Source organism: Dendrobates tinctorius, unplaced genomic scaffold (genome assembly GCF_039654945.1).
Source record: "Dendrobates tinctorius isolate UK_male_01 unplaced genomic scaffold, ASM3965494v1 ptg000062l, whole genome shotgun sequence".
Taxonomy (NCBI): Eukaryota; Metazoa; Chordata; class Amphibia; order Anura; family Dendrobatidae; genus Dendrobates; species Dendrobates tinctorius.
The window spans coordinates 29,794,112-29,820,000 of record NW_027361730.1 but is presented as its reverse complement, the minus strand read 5'-3'; the positions used below and the strand labels follow the sequence as shown (position 1 = coordinate 29,820,000).

Here is a 25,889-nt window from a genome sequence, read left to right as displayed (position 1 = left end):
ACCCATAGGCTAACATGGTAAAGTACCATGTCTGCGGAACTGCTGCAGTTCTGCAGGGCCAAAACCGCCGCAGAACCGCAGCAAAAACCGCAGCGTGTGCACATGGCCTAAGGAAGTAGGTTCGTTTTACTTGGATATGGCAAAGTAGCCTTTTCTAATCTTATTTCTACCCTAGGGTACAGAGCTGAGGACTGTTTTGGGAGAGGCTCCCTGTGTGTCACTGCAGCTCCTGCTGCTGAAGACCGAGGTAAGAGGTGATATTTTTTCAGTCTTTTCTTACATGTTTTTTGGTTTACTTTTACATAGCTTTATTTTTTTTCGTTCCTGTTCAGCTCTTTCTTTTATCGCTCTCTCTACTGAGTTTGTTGCTTATCTACAACGCTTTGTGTTCATCTCTGCTATTGGCATAAGTCCTTTGTACAAATCAGTGTAGTGCCCGCTGGATGATCGGGTAACTTTTAACTAACATCATGTAAAAAAACACACAAGAACATTTCTCACAAGTGCCTGAACAATTGAAGACAATATGGAACGCCGCCGTCTGTCAATCACTACTTCTCCCCCCATCATGCTTCTTGGCTTTTCTCTCTTCTCTCATTTATAATCTGAACTAACAAGCTGTCAATATCTTTTCATATCACCCCTCAGGGCTAGTGGGAGGTGGACAAGGAGAAGCTTCAGCTTAATTTCCCCCATGGGACAGAACAGAAAAAAATAGGAGGGGACCTTTTGAATAATTCAGGGTTTCTTACCCTTGAGCTGCAATAAATAACCGCCCTCCTTCTCTGATGGCAGGCACTGAATTAATTCCGAGACTCATCACTTAAACCCCATGCCTACCAAAGGGAAACATAAAAAGAACGCCTGTGAAGCTATGTACTTACATCTGGGGTATTTTAACAAATGACAGGGCATGTAAGCAATGTTAGCTCGCTGGATACTAGTATCATTCTATGCTGCGAATAGCAAGGACAGCATTCAGCTTGTACAAAAGATGCAGGCGACAGAAAAGAGGAGCTGGCAATGGCGACAGGTAGATGTGCCAAGATCATATGATCCAGTCCATTAAGGTCTTTGATTAAAGAGCGTCAGATTGGAGGGATAAAATGGAAATGTATGTCTGTAAATGTTGGTTTTTCATGCTTTGATCTGAGATTTGCGTGTCTTCGGTGCATTCCTCTGCTAATCACAGAGTAATGAGTGAAGCTCATGCAGACACACACTATAGCCTACTCACGAATACACCCCAGATGTCTATCATTATCTTCTATTACACGCTAATGCTTCCATTTTAAAGAGTAGCACGAAGTAACAAATGACTAAGACTAGTCATTTCACAGTGATGTATTGTGCATATGAGCCAAACACACAGATACTATGAGCGTTAATTTCAGCACGGTTGTGTCCCCAAAAGAATACCTCTATACATTAAATTTATTTTTCTTCAGCATCCAGATTTCTTTCTGAGCCCATCCGAGATCCCACCTTCCACTCACTATGAGACACAAACTAATAAGGCTGTATACCTCACTAAAGAGGAGACTGAAACTCTCAACAAGGAGAAGGTAAGCGCCAAAAATTAGCCAATTTATATAAGGAATTATAAGGAAAACTAAGAATATGGCCTGGTGCCTCCATATTAGTAAATCATTGTACAGTCCAGGCAAATCAAGATCAGACCCTAGGTAGTATTCTGCATTTTCCATATATACTCTGCTTTCATACATGAGACTGCATCAATCTGCTGATCTTACACATACAGTGGGGGAAAAATCACTTAGTCAGCCACCAATTGTGTAAGTTCTCCCACTTAAAAAAATGAGAGAGGCCTGAAATTGACATCATAGGTAGACCACAACTATGAGAGTTAAAATGAGAAAACAAATCCAGAAAATCACCTTGTCTGATTTGGCAAGATTTACTTTGCAAATTATGGTGGAAAATAAGTATTTGGTCACCTAAAAACATTCAACATTCCTGGCTCTCACAGACCTGTAACTTCTTTAAGAGGCTCCTCTGTCCTCCACTTATTACTTGCAGTAATGGCACCTGTTTGAACTTGTTGTCAGTATAAAAGACACCTGTCCACAACCTCAAACAGTCACACTCCAAACTCCACTATGGTAAAGACCAAAGAGCTGTTGAAGGATCCCAGAAATAAAATTGTAGCCCTGCACCAGGCTGGGAAGACTGAATCTGCAATAGGCAAGCAGCTTGGTGTGATGAAATCAACCGTCGGTGCAATAATAAGAAAATGGAAGCCTTACAACAAGACCACTGATAATCTCCCTCGATCTGGAGCTCCATGCAAGATCTAACACCACACTGGGGGGACCTAGTGAATGACCTGCATAGAGCTGGGACCACAGTAACAAAGGCTACCATCAGTAGCACACTACTCCGCCAGGGACTCAGATCCTGCAGTGCCAGACGTGTCCCCCTGCTTAAGCCAGTACATGTCCGGGCCCGTCTGAAGTTTGCTAGAGAGCATTTGGATTATCCAGAAGATTATTAGAAGAATGTCATATGGTCTGATGAAACCAAATTAGAACTGTTTGGTATAAACAAAACTTGTTGTGTTTGGAGGAGACAGAATGCTGAGCTGCATCCAAAGAACACCATACCTACTGTGCAACATGGGGGTGGCATCATCATGGTTTGGTACTGTTTCTCTGCAAAGGGACCAGGATGACTGTTTTGTGTAAATGAAAGAAAGAAAGAAAGAATGGGGCCATGTATCGTGAGATTTTGAGTGCAAACCTCCTTCCATCAGCAAGGACATTGAAGATGAAATGTGGATGGGTCTTTTAGCATGATAATGATCCCAAGCACACTGCCAGGGCAATGAAGGAGTGGCTTTGTAAGAAGCATATGATGTTCCTGGAATGGCCTAGCCAGTCTCCAGATCTCAACCCCATAGAAAACCTTTGGAGGAATTTGAAAGTCCGTGTTGCTCAGCGACAGGCCCAAAACATCACTTCTCTAGAGGAGATCTGCATGGAGGAATGGGCCAACATACCACCAACAGTGTGTGTCAACCTTGTGAAGACTTACAGAAAACGTTTGACCTCTGTCATTGCCAAAAAAGGATATATAAAAAAATATTAAGATGACTTTTGTTAATGACGAAATACTTATTTTCCACCATAATTTGCAAAATATATCTTGCCAAATCAGACAAGGTGATTTTCTGGATTTGTTTTCTCATTTTGACTCTCATAGTTGTGGTCTACCTATGATGTCAATTAGAGGCCTCTCTCATCTTTTTAAGTGGGAGAACTTGCGGAATTGGTGGCTGACTAAATACATTTTTCCCCACTGTATGTAACATGTGTATCAATGGCATAAAGGGAATCTGCCAGCAGGTTTTTGTTACCTAATCCGAAAACAGCATAATGTAGAGACAGAGACCCTGATTTAAGTGATGTGTCATTTACTGGGCTGCTTGCTGTAATTTCACTAAAATCAGTTTCATCAGCATGAGATTATCACTAGAGGACTAGTAAGCCTGCTGTCTTGTAGTCCATTCATGAACTCTGTATAACACCTCCCTCCATCACTCTCCTTCGCTCCTGATTGAAAAGTTTCCACCTATACACAATGTACACATAAATCTATCAATCAGAGGTGTGGGTGGGGTTATGCAGAGCTCAGCATTTACAGCCTGGAAAGATCTGAGGCAGATAAAACAGTGATTTTTTTTTTTTTTTTCAAAACATCAGCAAGCAGCCCAGTAAGTGATACATCTATAGAATCGGGGTCTCTACCCCTATATTTTGCTGCGTTAAGATGGGGTAACAAAATTATCGTGCCAGATTCTTTTTAAATTAAAATCTCCACCTGGGTGTAACCCACCCATTTTTTGGATTCACTGTCACTAAGCGCCTTCCTGATAGTGATTCAGTGACAATACTACAGCGCAGACAGCAAATACCTGTTCAGCTGAGTCCGTTCATTCCTAGCCAGCATTTGTGAGTATCACATATTCACATCCCAGTACGACATTACAGCATTTATCTGATGAAGGTACCCATAGGACCGAAATGCCATTAGCTGTCTCTTCGGACTGACCTGTTGTAAATGAATTAACACTTTTTGCCACATATCCTACTGAGTTTTACTTCTACTACATATACGAATGAGAATCCTACTCAGGCCCCTCACCAGCCCATAATGAAGTGCCATTAGAAGAGGTCTGGGGACACGAGATAAAAACATAATTCTCCCTCTGCACAAATCACTCGTCAGACCACACTTGGAGTATTGTGTGCAATTTTGGACGCCAGTGCACAAGAAAGATATTACTGAACTTGAAAGGGTTCAAAGGCGGGCCATTAAAATGATAAATGGAGTTGGTTCACTACAATACCCAGAAAGGTTATCAAAATTAGGTCTATTTACTCTAGAAAAGAGAAGACTTAGGGGAGACTTAATATATATGTACAAGTATATCAGAGGGCAATACAGAGATCTCTCCAATGAACTGTTTGTACCAAGGACTGTGACAAGAACAAGGGGCATTCTCTTCGTTTGGAGGAAAGACAATTTCTGCACCAGCATAGAAGAGGGTTCTTCACGGTAAGAGCAGTGAGGCTCTGGAATTCTCTTCCTGAGGAAGTGGTGATGGCCAACTCACTGAATGGATTTAAGAAAGGAAAGGATGCTTTTCTTGTGAGTAACAGTATAGAAGGTTACGAATAACATAATATTATAGGTAGATGGTTGACCCAGCTTAGGGGAAGGAATTTTTTTCCCTATGGAGAAAATTGGCTTCTACTTTGTGGGGTTTTTTGCCTTCCCCAGGATCAACAATGCAGAACAGCTGCACTAAAAATAGGCTGAACTAGATGGACATAAGGTCTTCCTTCAGCCTTCAAAACTATGTTACTATGTTACATTTATGCTTTTTCTATTAAAAAGAGACACCTCATAAAAAAATATAAATTAAGCAGGCCTTTACATTTCAGACTAATACGTCCTTAGTCATAGCAAAACAATGACACCAAATAATCCATCCTAAATGAGTTGTTCACTACTCGGACCACCCCTTCTGAGTCCCTATGTTACCACCATAGGAATTCACAGGGGTTGTCTGAATAGTGGGCAACCCTTTTAACTCTCTATTCAATGGTGTATTTGGCATGTTTATTTTGCTATGTCCAAGGATGTTTTAGTTGAGATTGCATAGGTCCACCTACTTAGTGTTTTTTTTTTTTTTTTACTGGTACATCTTTTTAATGCTATGAAAGAGAGGACTGATTTTACTATATTTTTTGTGGACAGTCTACTGGAAAAATGTTTTCTCAAGGTACTGAGCAGTGAACTATAGAATTAAAAAATCCCTTTTTCCTTGGGAACACAAAGGATTTTTAATGCGTTACCGTACATTGCAAAATTGTTTATTTTTACAATAATTTGATAATGAGAAAACCCCTTAAAATACTTCAGGACCGCCTACAGACTATACATCTATTTTGCATGTATTTATTTAGAATCTTATAAGATGTTTTGCAAAATAGATGAAAGAATAAAAAAAATTGATGAAATAAAACAAAATGTAAAAAAAAGACACTGCCAGCCGAACCATTGTTTCTAGCCATGCCCAAATGATCAACAAAAATCTTTCCAATATACAGTATAATAATAATTTCTACAGAAAAGGGAGCTCAATTTCTAATGTTTTTAGGGGTCTGTTGTGGTCACAAAAAGAATGTAAAAAATCACAAAAGTGTTAGTTTTTTTTCTGTAGCAGCAAAAAATATATATATTTATATTGTAGGAGGCCGACAGGGAGGATACTGGACGGAGTGTATGTCTCTCCCATAAAGTTAAGCTGTAGAAGATATTAAAAGCCAGGTAGTACTGGTTGGTGCAGCAGCTTAGGTGATTCATGGTAGTTCTGGGTTGGTTTTTATTGGAGTGATGAGTAGGATTTGGTAGTGGGACTCATCACTCCCGCTCCAGTACTGTTAGTACTGGAGGCGTAGCCAGCTCAGCTGAGAGAGGTCGCCTTGTTTTTCTGTTGCATTATTGTTTATTACTCTTTGGCTGAAAATAAAAGCTTCACTTTTCCTTTATATGGACTGTTTTCGTCTATGTCACGGCCATGCAACACCCTTAGTGTGTTATATATTATAAATATTTATGACATAAAAATTAAAAACCTCATGTGGCAATAAAAAAGAGGCATAAATTATTTTAACATCTGATAGAGAAAAGCTTTGGAGCCTTTAAACTGCCGTATATGTATTGTAAAAGCTGAAAATGTGAATGGTCAGCAATGAGGGAAATTGGCCCGGTCATTAACTGATTAACAAAATGTCCCTTGCAAAAGCATACATAATCTGATTTTTAGTTGATGTAAGAGCGCTATCTTAAGGCTGTGTTCACACGTAGCGTTTTTTTGTGTTGTCGCTGCGATTTTAAACGCGCAATTTTGCCGCAAAAAAGCATCCCATGCAATCCTATGGGATTCCGCAATGCTGAGCTAATTCTGCGGATTTTCCCATGGCGGAATCACATCGCAGAAAAATATGCAGCATGCTCATTAACTTTGTGGAATTGCGGCGATTCTGCACCGATAGGATTGCATTGTTCTGCTTACTTTCCGCATGTGGCTATGCCCACCATACGAAAATTAAGCTGAACATTTGCGGATGGTACTCAAGGTCCGGAGGAGAGGAGACTGTCCTCCAGGCTCTGGGTACCATACCCTGTAAAAAATAGAATTAAAATAAAAAAATCGTCATATTCTCACCTTCCGATGTCCCTCGCAGCGTCATAATCCATCTTAAATGAGTTGTTCACTACTCGGACCACCCCTTCTGAGTCCCTATGTTACCACCATAGGAATTCACAGGGGTTGGCGATGCTGCCGGCAGGTCCCGTTCCCAGTGATGCATTGCGACAATGACCTTTGACGTCGCGGTCTCGCGATACCGTAGCAGTCTCGCGAGACCGCAACGTCATCAAAGGTCATTGTCGCAATGCATCACTGGGAACAGGACTTGCCGGGAGCATTGCAAGGATCGAGAATACTGCGCGGGACATTGGAACGTGAGAAACACCATTTTTATTTTTTTTTATTATTTTTAACATTAGATCTTTTTACTACTGATGCTGCAAGGGCAGCCTCAATAGTAAGAAGTTGGTCACACTCGTCAAACACTATGTTTGACGAGTGTGACCAACCTGTCAATCAGTTCTCCAAGCGATGCTACAGATCGTTTGGAAAACGCTAGCATTCTGCAAGCTAATTACGCTTGCAATTCGCTAGTTTTTCCGCGGGAAAATGGCGGGAATTTAAAATGCGGTTTTCCCGCGGAATGGAATTCCGGGATTTCCCCGGTAACTTCCGTGGGAATTCCGTAACGTGTGCACATAGCCTTAATCTAATGTATTACTTACCATTGTGGCACTATTTAGAGATCCAGTGCCAGGGAAGCTTTTCTTATACTTTGGGGTCATCCTTGACATAGTGCTGTGGTTAGAAGAACCAAGACATTAAGTAAACAGAGTTGACCTCTGGAATATAGCCACCATGACAGATAATAAAGATAATAAATTGTTCATGGGTGGGAAGTATACTCATTTTTCAAGCACAACTCAAATCAAGTATGAGACCAGGCCAAATGTCAATTTTTTTTTTTTTTTTAAATTGCCTTTAAAGTTCTGAATTATGGGATATCAATTTTATGTTGCACCATCTGCTGAATGCATTGTTTTCTTTTGCAGCAATTGCTGACTATTGGCTTTAAGATGTATTTTCCAGCGATAAAGCCTGAGATAGCGATGTTTATAAAAAGATGGATGTTTAGCTTTGTGCGCTTAACAGATCTCCACTGACAGAGACAAAGTGCACAGGAAATTATCTCTTTGGATTAAAAAGTAGGATAGTGAGAGAAGGCCTGATAGAGGGATGAACTGGAAAAATGGAGACACTAATTGTGGTGTACACAATTCTGCTCTTTTCCTTGGGATTTCTCCACGGATGAATTATTCCACAAAAGAAAGGATGAAAGAGAGCAATGAAAGTCAAACAGCGGCTTTTCTGCTTATCTCTGGCTTCCAGAGTGTAAACTGTATGAGTGCTGAGGCTTCTCATCTAGGCCTGTGTTAGGGGAAAACTGCTGAGCCTTCTCTTCTGGGGCCGTTTAACTTTGCTTTGTAATACAGCATGTGTGTACAATCATTCCCTACAGATATGGTGTTATGCAGCATAACGTACAGTTACAAATATGCATGCCCATGATGGAATGTACTATATACAGGTGCTTCTCACAAAATTAGAATATCATCAAAAAGTTTAATTTATTTCAGTTCTTCAATACAAAAAGTGAAACTCATATTATATAGAGTCATTATAAACAGTGATCTATTTCAAGTGTTTATTTCTGTTAATGTTGATGATTATGGCTTACAGCCAATGAAAACCCAAAAGTCATTATCTCAGTAAATTAGAATACTTTATAACACCAACTTGAAAAAATGATTTTAAAATCCGAAATGTTGGCCTACTGAAATGTATGTTCAGTAAATGCACTCAATACTTGGTTGGGGCTCCTTTTGCATCAATTACTGCATCAGTGCGGCGTGGCATGGAGGTGATCAGCCTGTGGCACTGTTGAGATGTTAAGAAAGCCCAGGTTGCTTTGATAGCAGCCTTCAGCTCATCATTCAGCAGATGACATGGCTCCCCAAACCATCACCAATTGTGGAATCTTTACACTGGACCTGGGACATCAAGGTCCCAGAGTCCTGAAGGAAGAATGGATAGACAGATAATCCAAGCTGCTTGAGGTCTAGTGTGAATTTTCCACAATCAGTGATGGTTTGGGGAGCCATGTCATCTGCTGGTGTAGGCCCACTCTGTTTTATCAAGACCAAAGTCAGCGCTGCCATCTACCAGAAAATTTTAAAGCATTTCATACGTCCCTCTGCCGACAAGCTTTTTGGAGATGGAAATTTAATTCTCCAGCAGGACTTGGCACCTATCCATACTGCCAAAAGTACCAATACCTGGTTTAAAAACAACAGTATCACTGTACTTGATTGGCCTGCAATCTTGCCTGACCTTAACCTATGGGGTATTGTCAAGAGGAAGATGAGAGACACCAGACCCAACAATGCAGAGGAGCTGAAGGCTGCTATCAAAGCAACCTGGGCTTCCATAACACCTCAGCAGTGCCACAGGCTGATCGCCTCCATGCCACGCATGAATGCAGTACCGTATTTTTCGGACAATAAGACGCACATTTTTGCCCCAAAATTTTTGGGGAAAATGGGAGTGTGTCATATAGTCGGAATATACTTACAAATACCAAATACTGTGGCAGCAGCAGGAGTCGGGAGATTCTGCGGTGGTCCCGCTCCAACGCTGCCGGGCGATGATCACACACCCTTCCCAGGCTGGTACGACTTGTGCGGCAGTGGTGCTTTGTGGTGCGGGGGGGGGACTCCGCCTGCATTTTATGAAAGCCCAGAGGCCCCACACATCTATTGCTGCGATGCGGTGGCCTTTAGGAAAATGGCCACCAGGGGCAACGCATGCTCAGATTGAAATCTGGGCAACGAGATCTTGTCCCGAGATCTCGTCTCCCAAGATCTCGGGATAAGATCTCTTTACCAAGATCTCAATCTGCTGCGATGCGGTGGCCTCTGGGAAAATGACCGCTGGGAGGGGGGGCATGCTCAGATTGAGATCTCATCCCAACATCTTGTCTCCCAAGATCTCAAGATGAGATCTCGTTGCCGAGATCTCAATCTGAGCATGCCCCGCCCCCGGTGGCCATTTTCCCGGAGGCCACTGCATCGCAGCAATGGATTTATGGGGCCTCCGAGCTTTTACAAGATGCCAGCCAAGCCCCCTCCCCCCGCACCGCAGAGCACCAACGAACCTGCAACACCAGCCTGGGATGGGATTTCCTGGAGGCTACCGCATTGCAGCAATGGATATGCGGGGCCTTCGGGCTTTCACAAGGTGACGGCGAAGCCCTGAGCACCACCACTGAACCTGCCGCACCAGCCTGGGATGTGATTTCCTGGAGGCCACCGCACCTGCCGCACCAGCCTGGGATGGGGGTCATATTGCCAGACCACCGAACATCTCCTGTGACCCCGCTGCACCAGCGCTGCTGATCCCCTCAGGTAAGCTGAATTTGGACTGTAAGATGGACCCCCATTTGACACATTCATTCATTCAAATACGGTAATCGATGCCAAAGAAGCCCCGACCAAGTATTGAGCGCATTTACTGAATATATATTTCAGTAGGCCAACATTTCAGATTTTAACATCATTTTTTTTCAAGTTGGTGTTTTAAAGTATTTAAATTTACTGAGATAATGACTTTTGGGTTTTTATTGGCTATAAGCCATAATCATCAACATTAACAGAAATAAACACTTGAAATAGATCACTCTGTTTGTAATGACTGTATGTAATATGAGTTTCACTTTTTGTATTGAAGAGCTGAAATAAATTAACTCTTTGATGATATTCTATTTTTTTTAGATGCACCTGTATTTGTTTAAAAACTTGGAAATGGGAAAATATTGATGCATGAGGTTTATCCAAATCATTAGCAATGGTTTTCTACAATCCAATACACACATTGACTCAAACCAGAATTGGTTCAATTTACTCTTTTCTGAATAGGGATATTTAATTTCAGATCCCTGACAATTGAATGAAAGTATAATGCTCCCATCTAATGATGATGTCACATGTACAAATCCTATCTTAGACAACATCCATGAAAAGGTGTGAAAAAATACTTCAAATTGTAGATCTGCTTCTTTAGATTGGCTTCTGAGAAAGAACAAGCTCAGCAAATGTTCAGCAGGAAATCAGTGCATAGAGAACTGATAGCCATTAAATCAAGGCCAGAATGATTATAAATTAAAAGCAACGAAAACATCAGGGAGAAAAAGATTAACAGAGAACGCATCCTCATTACCAAAATAGCCTAGAGAATTGATTTAATCTATTTCAGTTTTCCTAAAAATTAATTTCTTAAACACTGAACTAGTACAGTGTTTATGTTCTTAAGTGGCTTACTATATACTGTATCTTGACTAATGGTTTACAACAGGCATTTTTATATCTATGTTGTGTGAAATTTCACTGTTGTCCATATGTGAGCAGGTAGAGTTGAGCGAAACGGGTCGAAAAAATTCAAAAGTCGCCGACTTTTGGCAAAGTCGGGTTTCATGAAACGAAACCCGACCCTAGGATGGGGTCGGCCACGAGGTCGGCGACTTACGCGCCAAAGTCGCGTTTCAAAAGTTTGTTTTGCGCTCTTTTTCAGCCAATCAGGATCCACGGACACTGTGGGCAACGTGATGACCTAGGCACGGGTCACCACCATCTTTCAGAAGGGCATGCAAGTGATTGGCTTGCTTTGGTGGGCGTCACAGGGGGTATAAAAGGGCGTGCACGCCGACCGCCATCTTACTTCTGCTGATCTTAGTATAGGGAGAGGTTGCTGCTGATTCTGTAGGGAGAGAGTTAGGCAGGGAAGAAGACAAAAAAACTGCTTCTGCTGCTAGCGATTTGGCCTGCACAACACACAAGTCACTGTGTGTGCAGTGCAAGGGGAGGCTATATTGTGGTGTATCAGTGGTGTTGGTTGTTGGGCTGCCTTTTAAGGCTTCCTGACACGCTGGCATTGCTGTTTACCCACTGCTCCGCAAACTGCTTTTTTAAAAGCAATCCAATCTCTCTAGTCACTTTTGTCACAGCTGTGCCATCGAGCCTGTCACATAGCGCTCAGATATCATTGGGCCTCACACAATCCACAAGTGTCCAGTGTCCAAAAGTGTGCGCAGAGATTCAAAATCTCCATTATCCTCTCGTCACTTTGGTCACAGGCAGCTGTGCCATCGAGCGTGTCACATAGCGCTCATATATCATTGGGCCTCACACAATCCACAAGTGTCCAGTGTCCAAAAGTGTGCGCAGAGATTCAAAATCTCCATTATCCTCTCGTCACTTTGGTCACAGGCAGCTGTGCCATCGAGCGTGTCACATAGCGCTCAGATATCAGTGGGCCTCACACAATCCACAAGTGTCCAGTGTCCAAAAGTGTGCGCAGAGATTCAAAATCTCCATTATCCTCTCGTCACTTTGGTCACAGGCAGCTGTGCCATCGAACGTGTCACATAGCGCTCAGATATCAGTGGGCCTCACACAATCCACAAGTGTCCAGTGTCCAAAAGTGTGCACAGAGATTCAAAATCTCCATTATCCTCTCGTCACTTTGGTCACAGGCAGCTGTGCCATCGAGCGTGTCACATAGCGCTCAGATATCAGTGGGCCTCACACAATCCACAAGTGTCCAGTGTCCAAAAGTGTGCGCAGAGATTCTAAATCTCCCCTGTCCTATAGACACCTTGTACCTTGTTTTACATTACTATATAGTTTGTTGGATTTTGTCTACATTTCTACCAAAAATGAGGAAGGCTGGTGGAAGAGGCCGTGGAATTGGGCGGGGGTTGGCAGCTGGTAATGATGGTGTTGGTGGTGGATCTGATGGTAGTGGCAAGAGCAAAATAGGACCGAATGCAGGAGGTGCTGACCCTGCGTCATCGTCTGGCTACATAAGGCCTCGAACGCTTACTTTTCTAGGAGTTGGCAAACCACTTTTAAAGGCAGAGCATCAGGAAAAAGTTTTGTCTTACATTGCTGACTCAGCCTCCAGCTCTATCGCCTCCTCTTCTTCAGTTGTAAAAAGTAAAAGCACTGAGTCGTCATTGGAGGCTCATGTTCATGAACCACACCTTTCCTTGTGTCCTTCACCCCAACCAAGATTGAAGGATGACGCAGGCCATACTACTGATTACTCCATGGAGCTGTTTTCACATACCATGCCTGGATTATCAAGTCAAATGGTGAATTACCCAGGCCAAGATGAATCTGACATGGAGTGCACTGATGCACAGCCGCTGATGGATGATTCTGTTGGTACATTCACTCAGAGCACTACATTGTCCTCGCAGTGTACAGAGCCAGATTTTGACCCTGATGAGACTCAGGTGCCCCTTCCCGCACACTATACCACCATACACGGTGACACAGAGAAAGGTGCACATGACATAGAAGAGGAGGTGATGGATGACCCAGCTGTTGACCCAGATTGGCATCTATTGGGGGAAGAGGGTGCTGCTTCCAATAGCTCAGATGAGGAGCATCCACAGCAGACATCGACATCGCAACAGCTGTTATCTGGCAGGCCCCGAGCACTCCAAAGACAAGTTCCAAACATCAAAAGAGTTGCTGGACAGCTTGTCCAGAGGGTCAAAAGATCACAGCGTGCTAGGCCGCAAAATGTCTGCCAAAGTAGGAAGAGTGCAGTGTGGCACTTTTTTGAACAAAATCCTCATGATCAGGCCAAGGTTATCTGTAAGAAGTGCGCAAAGACCTTTAGACGAGGGAAAAATCTGAAAAATTTGAATACCAGTTGCATGCTTAGACATTTAACCAGCATGCACTTGCAAGCGTGGACACAACACCAAACCTCAAGTGCCACATGTGCAACTGATCACAACGAAGGTAGTCAGCAACGCTACATTGTTTCCCCCACTGTAAGCCCACCGGTTAGCACAGCAGCAAATGTTGAGGTGTCGTTGCAAGACCACAGCAGTCAGGGAATCCCACTGTTATATCAACGAAAGACTGATTCTAGGCCATCAGAAAGAACACCAACTCCATCACCATCATCAACCCTCTCTCAGTCCGCCCTGTCCACCGCTACTTCCACCATATGCAGCTCTCAAGTCCAGCTCACCCTCCCAGACACTATGAGTAGGTCAAGAAAGTACTCAATCTCTCATCCGCGTACACTGGGTTTGAACGCCCACATTGCCAAACTAATCTCGTTTGAGATGATGCCCTTTCGGTTGGTGGAAAGCACAGCTTTCCGCGAACTCATGGCCTATGCAGTACCACGCTATGACCTACCCAGTCGCCACTTCTTCTCTCGCAAAGCCATCCCAGCCCTCCACCATCATGTGAAAGACCGCATTGTCCATGCACTCAAGCAGTCAGTGAGCGGAAAGGTGCACCTCACAACTGATGCATGGTCCAGTCGGCATGGCCAGGGCCGTTACGTGTCCATCACTGCGCACTGGGTTAATGTGGTGGATGCAGGGTCCACAGGGGACAGCGGTGGTGGGACAGTGCTGCCTAGCCCAAGGTATAGGAAACATTTGGCTGTAGGCGTTCGACCCTCCTCCTCCTCCTCCTCCTCCTCCTCCTCCAGAAGCGAAAGCTCGTCCACAGAGCGCAGTCGTACGAGCACTCCATCTGCAGCTGCCACTGTTGCACACGATGTGTCCCCCTATCGAGCAGCTAGTGGAAAGCGTCAGCAGGCTGTGTTGCAGATGATGTGTTTGGGCGACAGACACACCGCCGAGGTGCTGGCCGAGTACTTGAAGCGACAAACTGAGTCATGGCTGGGCAGTGTACATCTTGAGGCAGGCAAGGTAGTTAGTGATAACGGCCGTAATTTTGTGGCAGCCATAGCCCTTTCAAAACTCAGCCACATACCTTGCTTGGCTCACACCTTGAACCTGGTGGTGCAGTGCTTCCTCAAAAATTATCCGGAGTTAACAGCCCTGCTCCAGAAGGTACGAAGACTGTGCGCGCACATCCGCCGGTCGCCTGTACACTCCGTTCGTATGCAGAAGCTGCAGCGATTGCTCCACCTTCCCAACCACCGCCTCATTATCGACATTGCAACAAGGTGGAACTCCACCCTGCACATGGTGGAGCGGCTGTGCGAGCAGAGGCAGGCCATAATGCATTTGTGGGAGGATACACGGCCAGGCACTTTGAGAGCAGACATGGAGTTGACAGGCGTGCAGTGGTCGAAGCTGAAAGATCTTTGTAAAGTCCTTCAGTGTTTTGAGGAATGCACAGGGCTGGTAAGCGCAGACGACGCCATCCTAAGCATGAGCATCCCACTTATGCGTCTGCTCATGCAAACTTTGACGCACCTTAAGGAGCAGGCGTCTGCAGCCAATGTTGATGAGGAGGAAGAGGAGGAGGGAATCCTTGATGACATTCAGCCATTGTCTGCTCAGGGACCTCTCCTGGACGAGGTGGAGGAAGAAGAGGAGGAGGAGGAGGATGATGGGGATGATTACTTAGGGGAGGAGGATGTATCTCGTGGGGCAAGTGAAAATGTTGGCGTGGCAAGGTCTGGTACAGGGTTTGTACGTGACTGGAGGGATGTGGATTTGCCAGAAAGTGCTCCTCCACCCAGCACTCGCAGTGCATCATTGACACCGGGAACATTGGCCCACATGTCAGATTATGCCTTGCGGATCCTAAAAAGGGACCCCCGCATTGCCAAAATGATGAACGATGACGACTACTGGTTGGCCAGCATCCTGGATCCACGCTATAAAGGCAAATTACAAAACATCATGCCACAGGAGAACCTTGACCTAATATTGGCTAATAAACAAGCAACTCTGGTAAATCGGTTGCTTGAGGCATTCCCAGCACACAGCAGCGGTGATGGTTCTCACACGAGCCGTACGGGCCGGGGGCAGCTTGGCAGAGGTGTTCGTGGTGCACACAGCAGAAGTGGCGTTGGAGACAGGGGTTTCATGACAATGTTGTGGACTGATTTTTCAAATACCGCTCACACAACTGGTAATACTGCATCGATGGAAAGTGACAGGAGACAGCAGTTGTCAACTATGGTTACAAACTACTTTTCCTCCCATATCGATGTTCTCCCACACAGGTCATTCCCCTTTGACTATTGGGCCGCTAAACTGGACACCTGGCCTGAATTGGCCCAATATGCCTTACAGGAGCCCGCTTGCCCAGCTGCAAGTGTGCTATCGGAAAGAGTCTTCAGTGCAGCTGGATCAATCCTGACAGAAAAAAGGACCCGTCTGTCAACCCAAAATGTGGATGATCTAACCTTCATTAAAATGAACCACGCATGGGTTTCCAAGGATTTTGTCCCACCTTCCCCTGATGACACATAGGGTGACAGAAAAATGGCTTGCTTTGGTCCACCTCTTCCTGGTACTTCACCTATTTCGCCTTTTGCATCAGCTGAATGTCCAACATCAACATATGCCACTTTCTAAAACTCCCTAACTGTGCTGCCTCCCCCCCATGGCCGGGGTCACCACCTAGCGCACGACACCGTGCGAGTGCCGTTGCCCTGGACAGGTGGGTAGGCCGACTCTTGGGCGCGGGCACTGGCACAGGGTCCCTCATAGTGCAATCAAGTGTCTCTGACGGTGGTGGTGCACACCCGCCGTCAGACACACCGCTGTACTATGAGGGGCCCAGTGCCAGTACCGACGCCCACGAGTGGGCCCCCCTTGCTTGGGCAGGGCCCCAGCATTTGCTATCTTTACCTCTCCCTGCTCCTCCGCTGTGTAATCTGGGCCGTCAAATCCATACTGTGCCTGACACCGTCTGAGCCTGCCTCCTGAGACATATATTTTGAATGTGTACGCTATCCATACATGTTATCCGGGGATACGGTACCCTTCCTAACCTTTGTGCAATCCATACTGTGCCTGACACCGTCTGAGCCTGCCTCCTGAGACATATATTTTGAATGTGTACGCTATCCATACATGTTATCCAGGGATACGGTACCCTTTCTAACCTTTGTGCAATCACGTGCAATCCATACTGGGCCTGACACCGTCTGAGCCTGCCTCCTGAGACATATATTTTGAATGTGTACGCTATCCATACATGTTATCCGGGGATACGGTACCCTTTCTAACCTTTGTGCAATCACGTGCAATCCATACTGGGCCTGACACCGTCTGAGCCTGCCTCCTGAGACATATATTTTGAATGTGTACGCTATCCATACATGTTATCCAGGGATACGGTACCCTTTCTAACCTTTGTGCAATCACGTGCAATCCATACTGGGCCTGACACCGTCTGAGCCTGCCTCCTGAGACATATATTTTGAATGTGTACGCTATCCATACATGTTATCCAGGGATACGGTACCCTTTCTAACCTTTGTGCAATCACGTGCAATCCATACTGGGCCTGACACCGTCTGAGCCTGCCTCCTGAGACATATATTTTGAATGTGTACGCTATCCATACATGTTATCCGGGGATACGGTACCCTTTCTAACCTTTGTGCAATCACGTGCAATCCATACTGGGCGTGAGAACGGCTGGCGAGCTGTTAAGCAAGCTACAGCACCTGTCCAGACAAGTACAGGGATTCCCTAGCGAGGAGACTTATTTGATTGTTTTCAATGTTGGGACAGCAATTTTTGGGGAGCACTATACTCTGGAGAATGATAGATTGGGCCCACCATACACTGGAACATTCCAAAGGTGGACATCAGACACTGGAGCAGCATTTACAGGGCCCATTATACACTAGAGCATTAGAAATGGGGCCCATTATGTTTGGAGCATTATTTGGGCCCATAAGACAGTGAAGCTTCATCCATGGGGACCAACATATACTGTAGCATTATGTGGAGCTCATCATATACTGTTTCAAACATTATATGGGACCAATGATTCTGTATGGAGAAATAGATGGGCCTCGTCATGAGATGTAAAAAGTGAGGTATTTTTCATTGTACTATACCGCTATTTCTCTGCCGTATCGGAGCATGATGAGTTGTGGTATGTGTTAAAGGGGCGCTCTTTCGCCCAGGGCACATGAATACCTGCAGCCAGCCCTCCCCCCCCCCCACAACTTTAGCCAAATAACCCCCATTTTTCAGTGCGTAACTTGTATTATGAAGTTAATTAAGGTTGACAAGCTTAAGTAAGAAGAATTGATGCTTTTGGCATTCAAATGGGCACTGTAGGTGTGTTTCCTGTCCTCCTCTCACTGCCGACTTTTATTCCCCATTGACTTACATTGGGTTTCGTGTTTCGGGACGACCCCGACTTTTCCCTATAATCGGACGATCTTGCTCGACCCGACTTTTGGAAAAGTCGGGTTTCACAAAACGAAACGCGACCCTAAAAAACCAAAAGTCGCTCAACTCTATGAGCAGGTTGTGCAGTGATAGACAGGAGGCAGAGCAACGGTTAACAAGTTTAATAACAGGGGAATACTCTAGGAGGTAGGGAGGTAAAGGGTTAAACAGTGAATTAAACAGTATAAATGGCAAAGGATATTGGGAGGTAAAAAATAATGGTTCAAGTAACGTCAGTTCGGTTGTACTTGTGTCACGAGTTCCACAAACTGTTACTCTTGCTGTGAACTCAATACCACCGGCGTGGTGTCTTTTCCAGGAAGGTCCTGTGGGCATCAATGCCCCGTCTTCTGGCAGCAGCGGTCAGTCTCCGGTACCTTCCGCTGAGCCTAGTCCATATACTGAGGTGGCCGTAGGAGCGTGGGCAACGTCACTGTCTGAACCAGACGTGGCCCCTGCATGACTCTCCTCAGTCTGTCAATGGTGGCGGTGCTTGGGTGCGGCCTACGCTGTACGGATGCTCTGGGACTGAAGCACTCACTGGTCCCTGCTGCAGTGTCTGACAAGGCTACGGGCCACAGTACTGCAGGAGACCAACATGGCTCAGCAAATATTTACTGGCACAGTCAGGGTGCAAGTGTCTGTCCTGTATGCGGTCACTCCTATGGGGCACGTGTACTGTATTCATGGACATTGAACGTACGGCGCCTTTCTTTCTGGTAGTCACCAGCACACTGTACCTCTCTCTATAGTCAATGGGCACACTGTGCCTCTCTCTGTAGTCACCGGGCACACTGCACCACTTTCTGTCTGGTCTCCGCTGCTGCCGGCGGGAGATGGTGGACGCTGGACTGCACAATGCTGATGCTCCCCGGACGGAGCACTCCTCTGCCTGGCTACTGCTGCTGCTTCCCTAGTAGTGGTCCCTCTCTGGAATGCTACAGAACGCTGGGCTACTTTTCTTTGCTGCGACCCCTCTGCAGGCGGTTGGGCCTGTCGCAGCATCGGCACTCTCTAGAGGGATGGGGCACAGTGCTTCTCTCACTGCACGTTGCCCCAGGTTCATGCCAAAACCCTCCTGCTTCACATGCTTTACCCTTTTATCCCCCGCTGCTGCGCTGGCTTTTCCTCTCTCTCTCTCCCCGCCTCCCGGGGTCAGCAGGAAGGTCCGCCTCTCTAGGGCTTCCCCAGGCAACAGGGTAAGGTCCAGCACACTCAGCCTTCCCCCCCCAGCAACAGGGGATGCAGCCTCAACAGTTCCGGACCCGGCATGCAGGTAAATGCGATCTGGTCGTCCCCGTTACACATAGCATATGGGTATGATCTAAGGCTATGTGCACATGATGTCTTTTTTTAGACAAATTCCTGCTGGAACCCAAATTAAAAAGATCTCAATAAACATTAAAAATAAGCAAAATATACACACCAATATCAAAGTGACTGTGGATATGTTCAGTCTTTTTGAACGTTTAACGTATTCAGTTTTTTGAAAGCCATAAAGCAGCTAAAAGAAGGGACCTGACCATTTTTCAGGTGACTTTGGCTTGAAGGACACCACTATTTTGAATGTACAATTTTTTTAAATAAAAGACAACGGTGGCAAAGTTTTCTCAAAATGGCAAAAAAAAAAAGATAAATAAGACTCTTCAGAAAAGCCACCGCCAGCTTTTTCCAGAAGCATCTTCTTCTTTAAAAACTATAAGATGCTGTGTGCACATATCCTAAGATGTATTTGAGAGCACTCAGGTAAGCTAATGAGGTCTATAGTCCTATGATTCAATGGATGAGTAGTGCCCAGTCACTCATCGTTTTTTTTTTTTGTTTTTTTTTACCTTTTTGAACATAATGGCTCCTTTTCTTTGAGCCCATGAAAGGCTTTGGCACCCATTCTAAATTTCTAAACTTGCAAGCACTTTCTTCCATCTTTTCTTGAATTTTCTTTGGTCATCATAATGATATACAGGTCTTGTTAAAAAAGTATGGTGACACTTGGCAGCCGCTTTTGTGTCTAAATAAATATATTAATTAGCGAGTTGATGACAGTTTTTGAAAGATCTAACTTTTACTGTATACATCCTCATAAGCAAATAGGTGCTAATGAAGATGTACACAGTGGTGAAGATAATTGCCCCTAAAGTAAATGGTCTGTCTTCATTCAACCAGTGACATTACATGGCAGAAATGAAAATGCCACAAAGATAATCTGCTATCAACATCATCCACAAAAATAACTGATCAGAGAAGATAACCAAGCCAAGATTGTCAGCCTTGGGTAACCACAGAAATGTAATATCAACACAAATAGACATATCATAGTAATGTTTGAAGTTTCTAGGATGTTGAAAGTATGCTCAGAAATATGGCGGCCATATTATTCTCCCAGGAATTTTCTGTGGGAAAATATAACAGAAATTAAAATTTTGTCTTTGCACCACCTTTCCGTACATTTAGCTATCATCCTTTCACCTGATCAGAAGGATATGAGGATGAGACCCTTTGTAATATCTCAGTCAGAACAACTCATTGTCAGATCCCAGTAGGACGATCTGCATTGTAGATCTGTCCTAATATCTGTGGTTAACTCTCAGCAAAGAATCTATACAGGATCTCTTAATTTATCGAGATGCCAATCTCAAAGAGGTATAGTTTAGCTTGGTTTTTTTACCTTGTGTAAGAAGAGTACCTATGAGGTGCTTGGGAAAACTGGGTGGTATGTATCCTATTGTGTCACCAAGGGAGGGCGTCTCACTGTTCTATCAAAATAGAGAGTGGTTGGAGTAAGAAGTGTGGGATAGGTGAGTGAACATGTGAGTGTGAGACACATCCAGTTACAGCCACATTTGAGTCATATTACAGTGACAAAGCTACTTTGTTCAGTTTGTGAATATGAGTTACATTTTTATTATTGATTTGAATGAATCGGGCTCATCCACACTGTTTACTTACAGTTGTGCTCAAAAGTTTACATACCACGTCAGAATTTTTGCTTTCTTGGCCTTTATACAGAGAATATTAATGATAACACCAAAACTTTTTCTCCACTCATGGTTAATGTTTGTAAAGCCATTTATTGTCAAACTACTGTGTTTTCTCTTTTTAAATCACAATGACAACCCAAAACATCCAAATGACCCTGATCAAAAGTTTACATACCCCATTTCTTAATACCGTGTATTGCCCCTTCTAACATCAATGACAGCTTGAATTCTTTTGTGGTAGTTGTGGATGAGGGTCTTTATTTTCTCAGATGGTAAAGCTGCCCACTCTTCTTGGCAAAAATCCTTTAGTTCCTGTATATTCCTGGGATGTCTAGTATGAACTGTGCGCTTGAGATCTCCCCAGAGTGGCTCAATGATATTGAGGTCAGGAGACTGAGATGGCCACTCCAGAATCTTTACTTTGTTGTGCTGCAGCCAATGACAGGTCGATGTGGCCTTGTGCTTTGAATCGTTGTCATGTTGGAACATCCAAGTATGTCCCATGCGCAGCTTGCGGGCTGATGATTGCAAATTTGCCTCCAGTATTTGCTGATAACGTGCTGCATTCATCTTTCCTTCAACTTTGACCAAGTTTCCTGTGCCTTTGTATCTCACACATCCGCAAAACATCTGTGATCCACCACCTTGCTTTACAGTAGGAATGGTGTTCCTTTCATCATAGGCCTTGTTGACCTCTCTCCAAATATAACATTTATGGTTGTGGCCAAAAAGTTCAATTTTGGCTTCATCACTCCAAATTACCTTGTTACAGAAGTTTTGAAGCTTGTCCATGTGCTGTTTTGTATATTGTAGGTGAGATACTTTGTGGCATTTGCGTAGTAATGGCTTTCTTCTGGTGACTCGACCATGCAGCCCATTTTTCTTCAAGTGTCTCCTTATTGTGCATCTTGAAACAGCCACACTGCTAGTTTTCAGAAAGTTCAGTATTTCAGCTGATGTTATTTGTGGGGTTTTCTGTGCATCCTGAACAATTTTCCTGGCAGTTGTGGAAGAAATGTTTGTTGGTCAACTACCTTTTCCTGTAGACAATTACGTTGACAATTCTTTTGCTTTCCCCATGACTCACAAACTATACAGTAAACGTTAGCGGTTGGATGAAAGGTGCAAGAGTCTGTCTGGATCCCAGAAACTCACTCAGCTTTAATTCACACACTAATTACAAAGCTCACAGGTGAGGATGATGTTGCCTTTAGTAGCTAGTCAAACCCATTTGTGTCATCTTCTGTGCATCTTATCAGGGCAAAATCACCAGGGTATGTGATCTCTTGTAGATTGTGAGCCCTCCCGGGCAGGGTCCTCTCTCCTCCTTTACCAGTCATGACTTGTATTGTTTAAGATTACTGTACTTGTTTTTATTATGTATATCCCTCCTCACATGTAAAGCACCATGGAGTAAATGGTGCTATAATAATAAATAATGATAATAACTTTAATCAGGGGTGTTTGGATGTTTTGGGTTGTGATTATGATTTAAAAAGAGAAAACACAGTAGTTTGAAAATAAATGGCTTCACGCAACCACTAACCATGAGTGGAGAAAAAGTTTTGGTGTTATCATTCATATTCTCGGAATAAAAGCCAAGAAAGCAAAAATTCTGTTGGGGTATGTAAACTTTTGAGCACAACTGTATTGCCCCAATTTCCGAGCAATCACAAGAATTTTTGGCCAGTACAAAAACAATGACCAGTATATTTGTTAGTATAAGTGTAATGTGCAGGTGCGCATAGATGCTGTGGCTATTAACGAACACATATAACCTGGAATAAAAACATAATGCGAAGGCACACTGCAGTAAGTAAATAAATAGTAACACAGGTAAAGAACATACTGTACTTACATGACTTTTTTTTATCAAACAAGTGTCACGGTGTACCCAATCAGGATGATACTTAACTCAAGTATATGGCCAGTATCAACATTACGCTATCATAAATAAAGAATAATTGTGTCACCTTAAAATTCACTACCATTGACTTAATGATTGGTGAATGTAAATGCTGTATATTTATTCCAGGCTTTGACGTCTAGTGTAGAACTCACCTGGGAGCTATGTCCATGCAGTAAAGATGCTGCCGGTCACTTACCTTTTTCAAAAGAATGATGGTTAACCTTCAAGGTCAAATAGAGAGTGCTTGAGTTGGGGTAACCCAGGAGTCAGCTCAGTAGGACATTCAGTCCATGAGATAATACATCCCACCATTGAAACCGGAAACTGTTCACAAGGCATATTATATTGCTGCTTTCTAAAAAGGTGACTGAAGTATTCCTAATAGAAAGGAGATTAAATCTTTATTATGTAGACATGTTTATTTGTGTAAAATACGAGAATACAATACTGAGTAATACAAGGAGCATAAAAAACTGTAGGGCAAAGGGGTCTTCCATAAATCGGATACTATGCTTGCATGAGGATGAAGAGTGTAGCTAGCTTGCCTTTAGGACAGATTTATGGCCCCTTAGGGGGAATTTGATTAAAAGCTGATTCCTGTTTTGTAAACACAGAGGACAATAATGAAGAAGAAAGATTTATAGGGTATCTAAGCAGGAAAAAAGCGAGAAAGAAAGAGAGAAGAAGTGGTTTTAGAAAATAAAGAATGAGCTGCAGTGAAAAAAATTAAGCTTTGGGCTAGGGGCCTTGGTGGTGCGATTTTTGACATTCTTTATTCTTTAATAAAACATTTAGAGGACATTATATCTGATATCCTATAGGATAAAAGTGTTTTGTGTGAGGGCTTCTTTTTAATTGTGCTTTTTCTAAATTTAAGTCAATGCCCTGTTAAACGGCTGTACAGTTGTGATTTAGTAAATATTCCATATGCTGGTGTTTCATGGGCTGACTTGACTCTGTTTTCACATTTTACAGCTTTTTATTATACAAATTCTACCTCTATGGGTAATTGCGATTTATTTTTTTTTTCATATCTCTTATTACTGAAATGGGAACATTTTATGAAGTTGATAAGCCCTAGGCAAAGTTGAAATTACTCTGCCTTGTTAAATAATATATTCATACATTTTTCCATCCTGCTGCTCCTTCTGAGCAAACATTATACTTGCTCATAAGGTCCCATCGTGCAATGTGAGGTTTACACTGTGAGAGATGGTCACCAGAGAAAAAGCTAAAACCACATCAATTCTCGAGCGACTTCTTTTTTTGTTGATGTAGTTTCCATGCTGTGGGTTAAACATAACCATTATTTTAATGGCATTTACAGTCGGTCCATGCGATTCATGTTTCTCCTTATATATTTACATAGACTACTACAGACAACAAGACAATACTCATAAAACACACATCTGCCTCAACAGGTTTCGAGATTCTGCACTCAAGGCTTCTTTCAGACCACATTTCAGACCCCGTTTCTGACTCTCAATGTCCATGCGCATGTCAGCATTCCCATAGACTGTAATGTGTTTTTTTGTGCATTTCGTGCGCATGCGTTTTTCTGACATAGGTTGGGCGCACAGAAAATGCAACAGGGTGCATCCGGCGCGCATAGGCGCACACTGCAAAAAAACGCATGCGCACAAAAATGCATATGAACGCTAGACAATGCGCACCCATGTTAGACATAGGGGTGCATTGCGCACGCAGCGCAAAAAAACGCTAGTGTGAAACCAGCCTAACTGTGGTTAGTTATAACAAATTGCAATGATAATATTGCACATAAAAACATTTGGTCCCGAGAGAAATTACACTAATTGCAATAAAAAAGAAAAATACTGAGGTAAAATTCTGATCAAACACTGAGAATACTGACCAAATACTGAAGTAAAATACCGACCAAACATTGAGGTAAAATACTGATTAAATACTGGAGGTAAAATACTGACCAAACATTGAGGTAAAATACTGACCAAATACTGATGTAAAATAATGACCAAATATTGAGGTAAAATACTGATCAAACCCTGAGATAAAATACTGACCAAATACTGAGGTAAAATAATGACCAAATATTGAGGTAAAATACTGATCAAACACTGAGATAAAATGCTGACCAAATACTGAGGTAAAATAGTAAAACACTGAGGTAAAATATTGACCAAATACTGAGGTAAAATACTGACCAAACACTGAGGTAAACCACTAACCAAATACTGAGGTAAAGTACTGATCAAACACTGAGATCAAATACTGACCAAATACCTAGGTAAAATACTGATTGAATACTGGAGGTAAAATACTGACCAAACACTGAGATACAATACCAACCAAATGCTGAGGTAAAATACTGACCAAATACTGAGGTAAAATAATGACCAAATACTGAGGTAAAATACTGACCAAACACGGAGATAAAATACTGACCAAATACTGAGGTAAAATACTAAAACACTGAGGTAAAGTACTGACCAAACACTGAAGTAAAATACTGATCAAACACTGAGGAAAAATTCTAAAACACTGAGGTAAACCACTGACTAAATACTGAGGTAAAATGCTGACTAAATACTAAAGTAAAATAACTGACCAAATACTGAGGTAAAATAATGACCAAATATTGAGGTAAAATTCTAATCAAACACTCAGGTAATATACTGAATACTGACCAAATACTGAGGTAAAATACTGACCAAACACTGAGGTAAACCATTGACCAAATACTGAGGTAAAGTACTGATTAAATTCTCTTTAATTATTCTGCCAGTTTTAGTCAGGGGGATATATGCAGCCTGCTGCCCAGGTAGGGAGGACATCAGTGCTGGGCTTCCTGAACCTACACTTTATACTACATCTGCCTGCTACAATCCTCTCTTGCAGTGAGGAATCCAGGCCATTTTTACCTTGTGCTTTGGGTGACAAAACGCTACAGCACTATTTCCCAGGAAGGCTTGTGTAACGCTAGCAATAGGGGAGACTCTTGGGCATGCGCAGTGCCTCACTTCTTGTGCATAGTGAGGCTGGAGTGGGCAGAACTGGCACTACACTTGCAGCACC

At 43.3% G+C, this 25,889-nt stretch overlaps 1 protein-coding gene across 1 annotated transcript in view; it reads left to right on the top strand.

Annotated features, from left to right (window-relative positions):
* Positions 1–25,889, top strand: part of CCDC33 (coiled-coil domain containing 33) — a 174,407-nt gene that overhangs the window by 65,620 nt on the left and 82,898 nt on the right. Inside the window, exons 12-13 of the mRNA XM_073579465.1 lie at positions 176–247; positions 1,449–1,565. Coding sequence (XP_073435566.1) covers positions 176–247; positions 1,449–1,565 — 189 coding nt within the window. The remainder of the gene's footprint in view (positions 1–175; positions 248–1,448; positions 1,566–25,889) is intronic.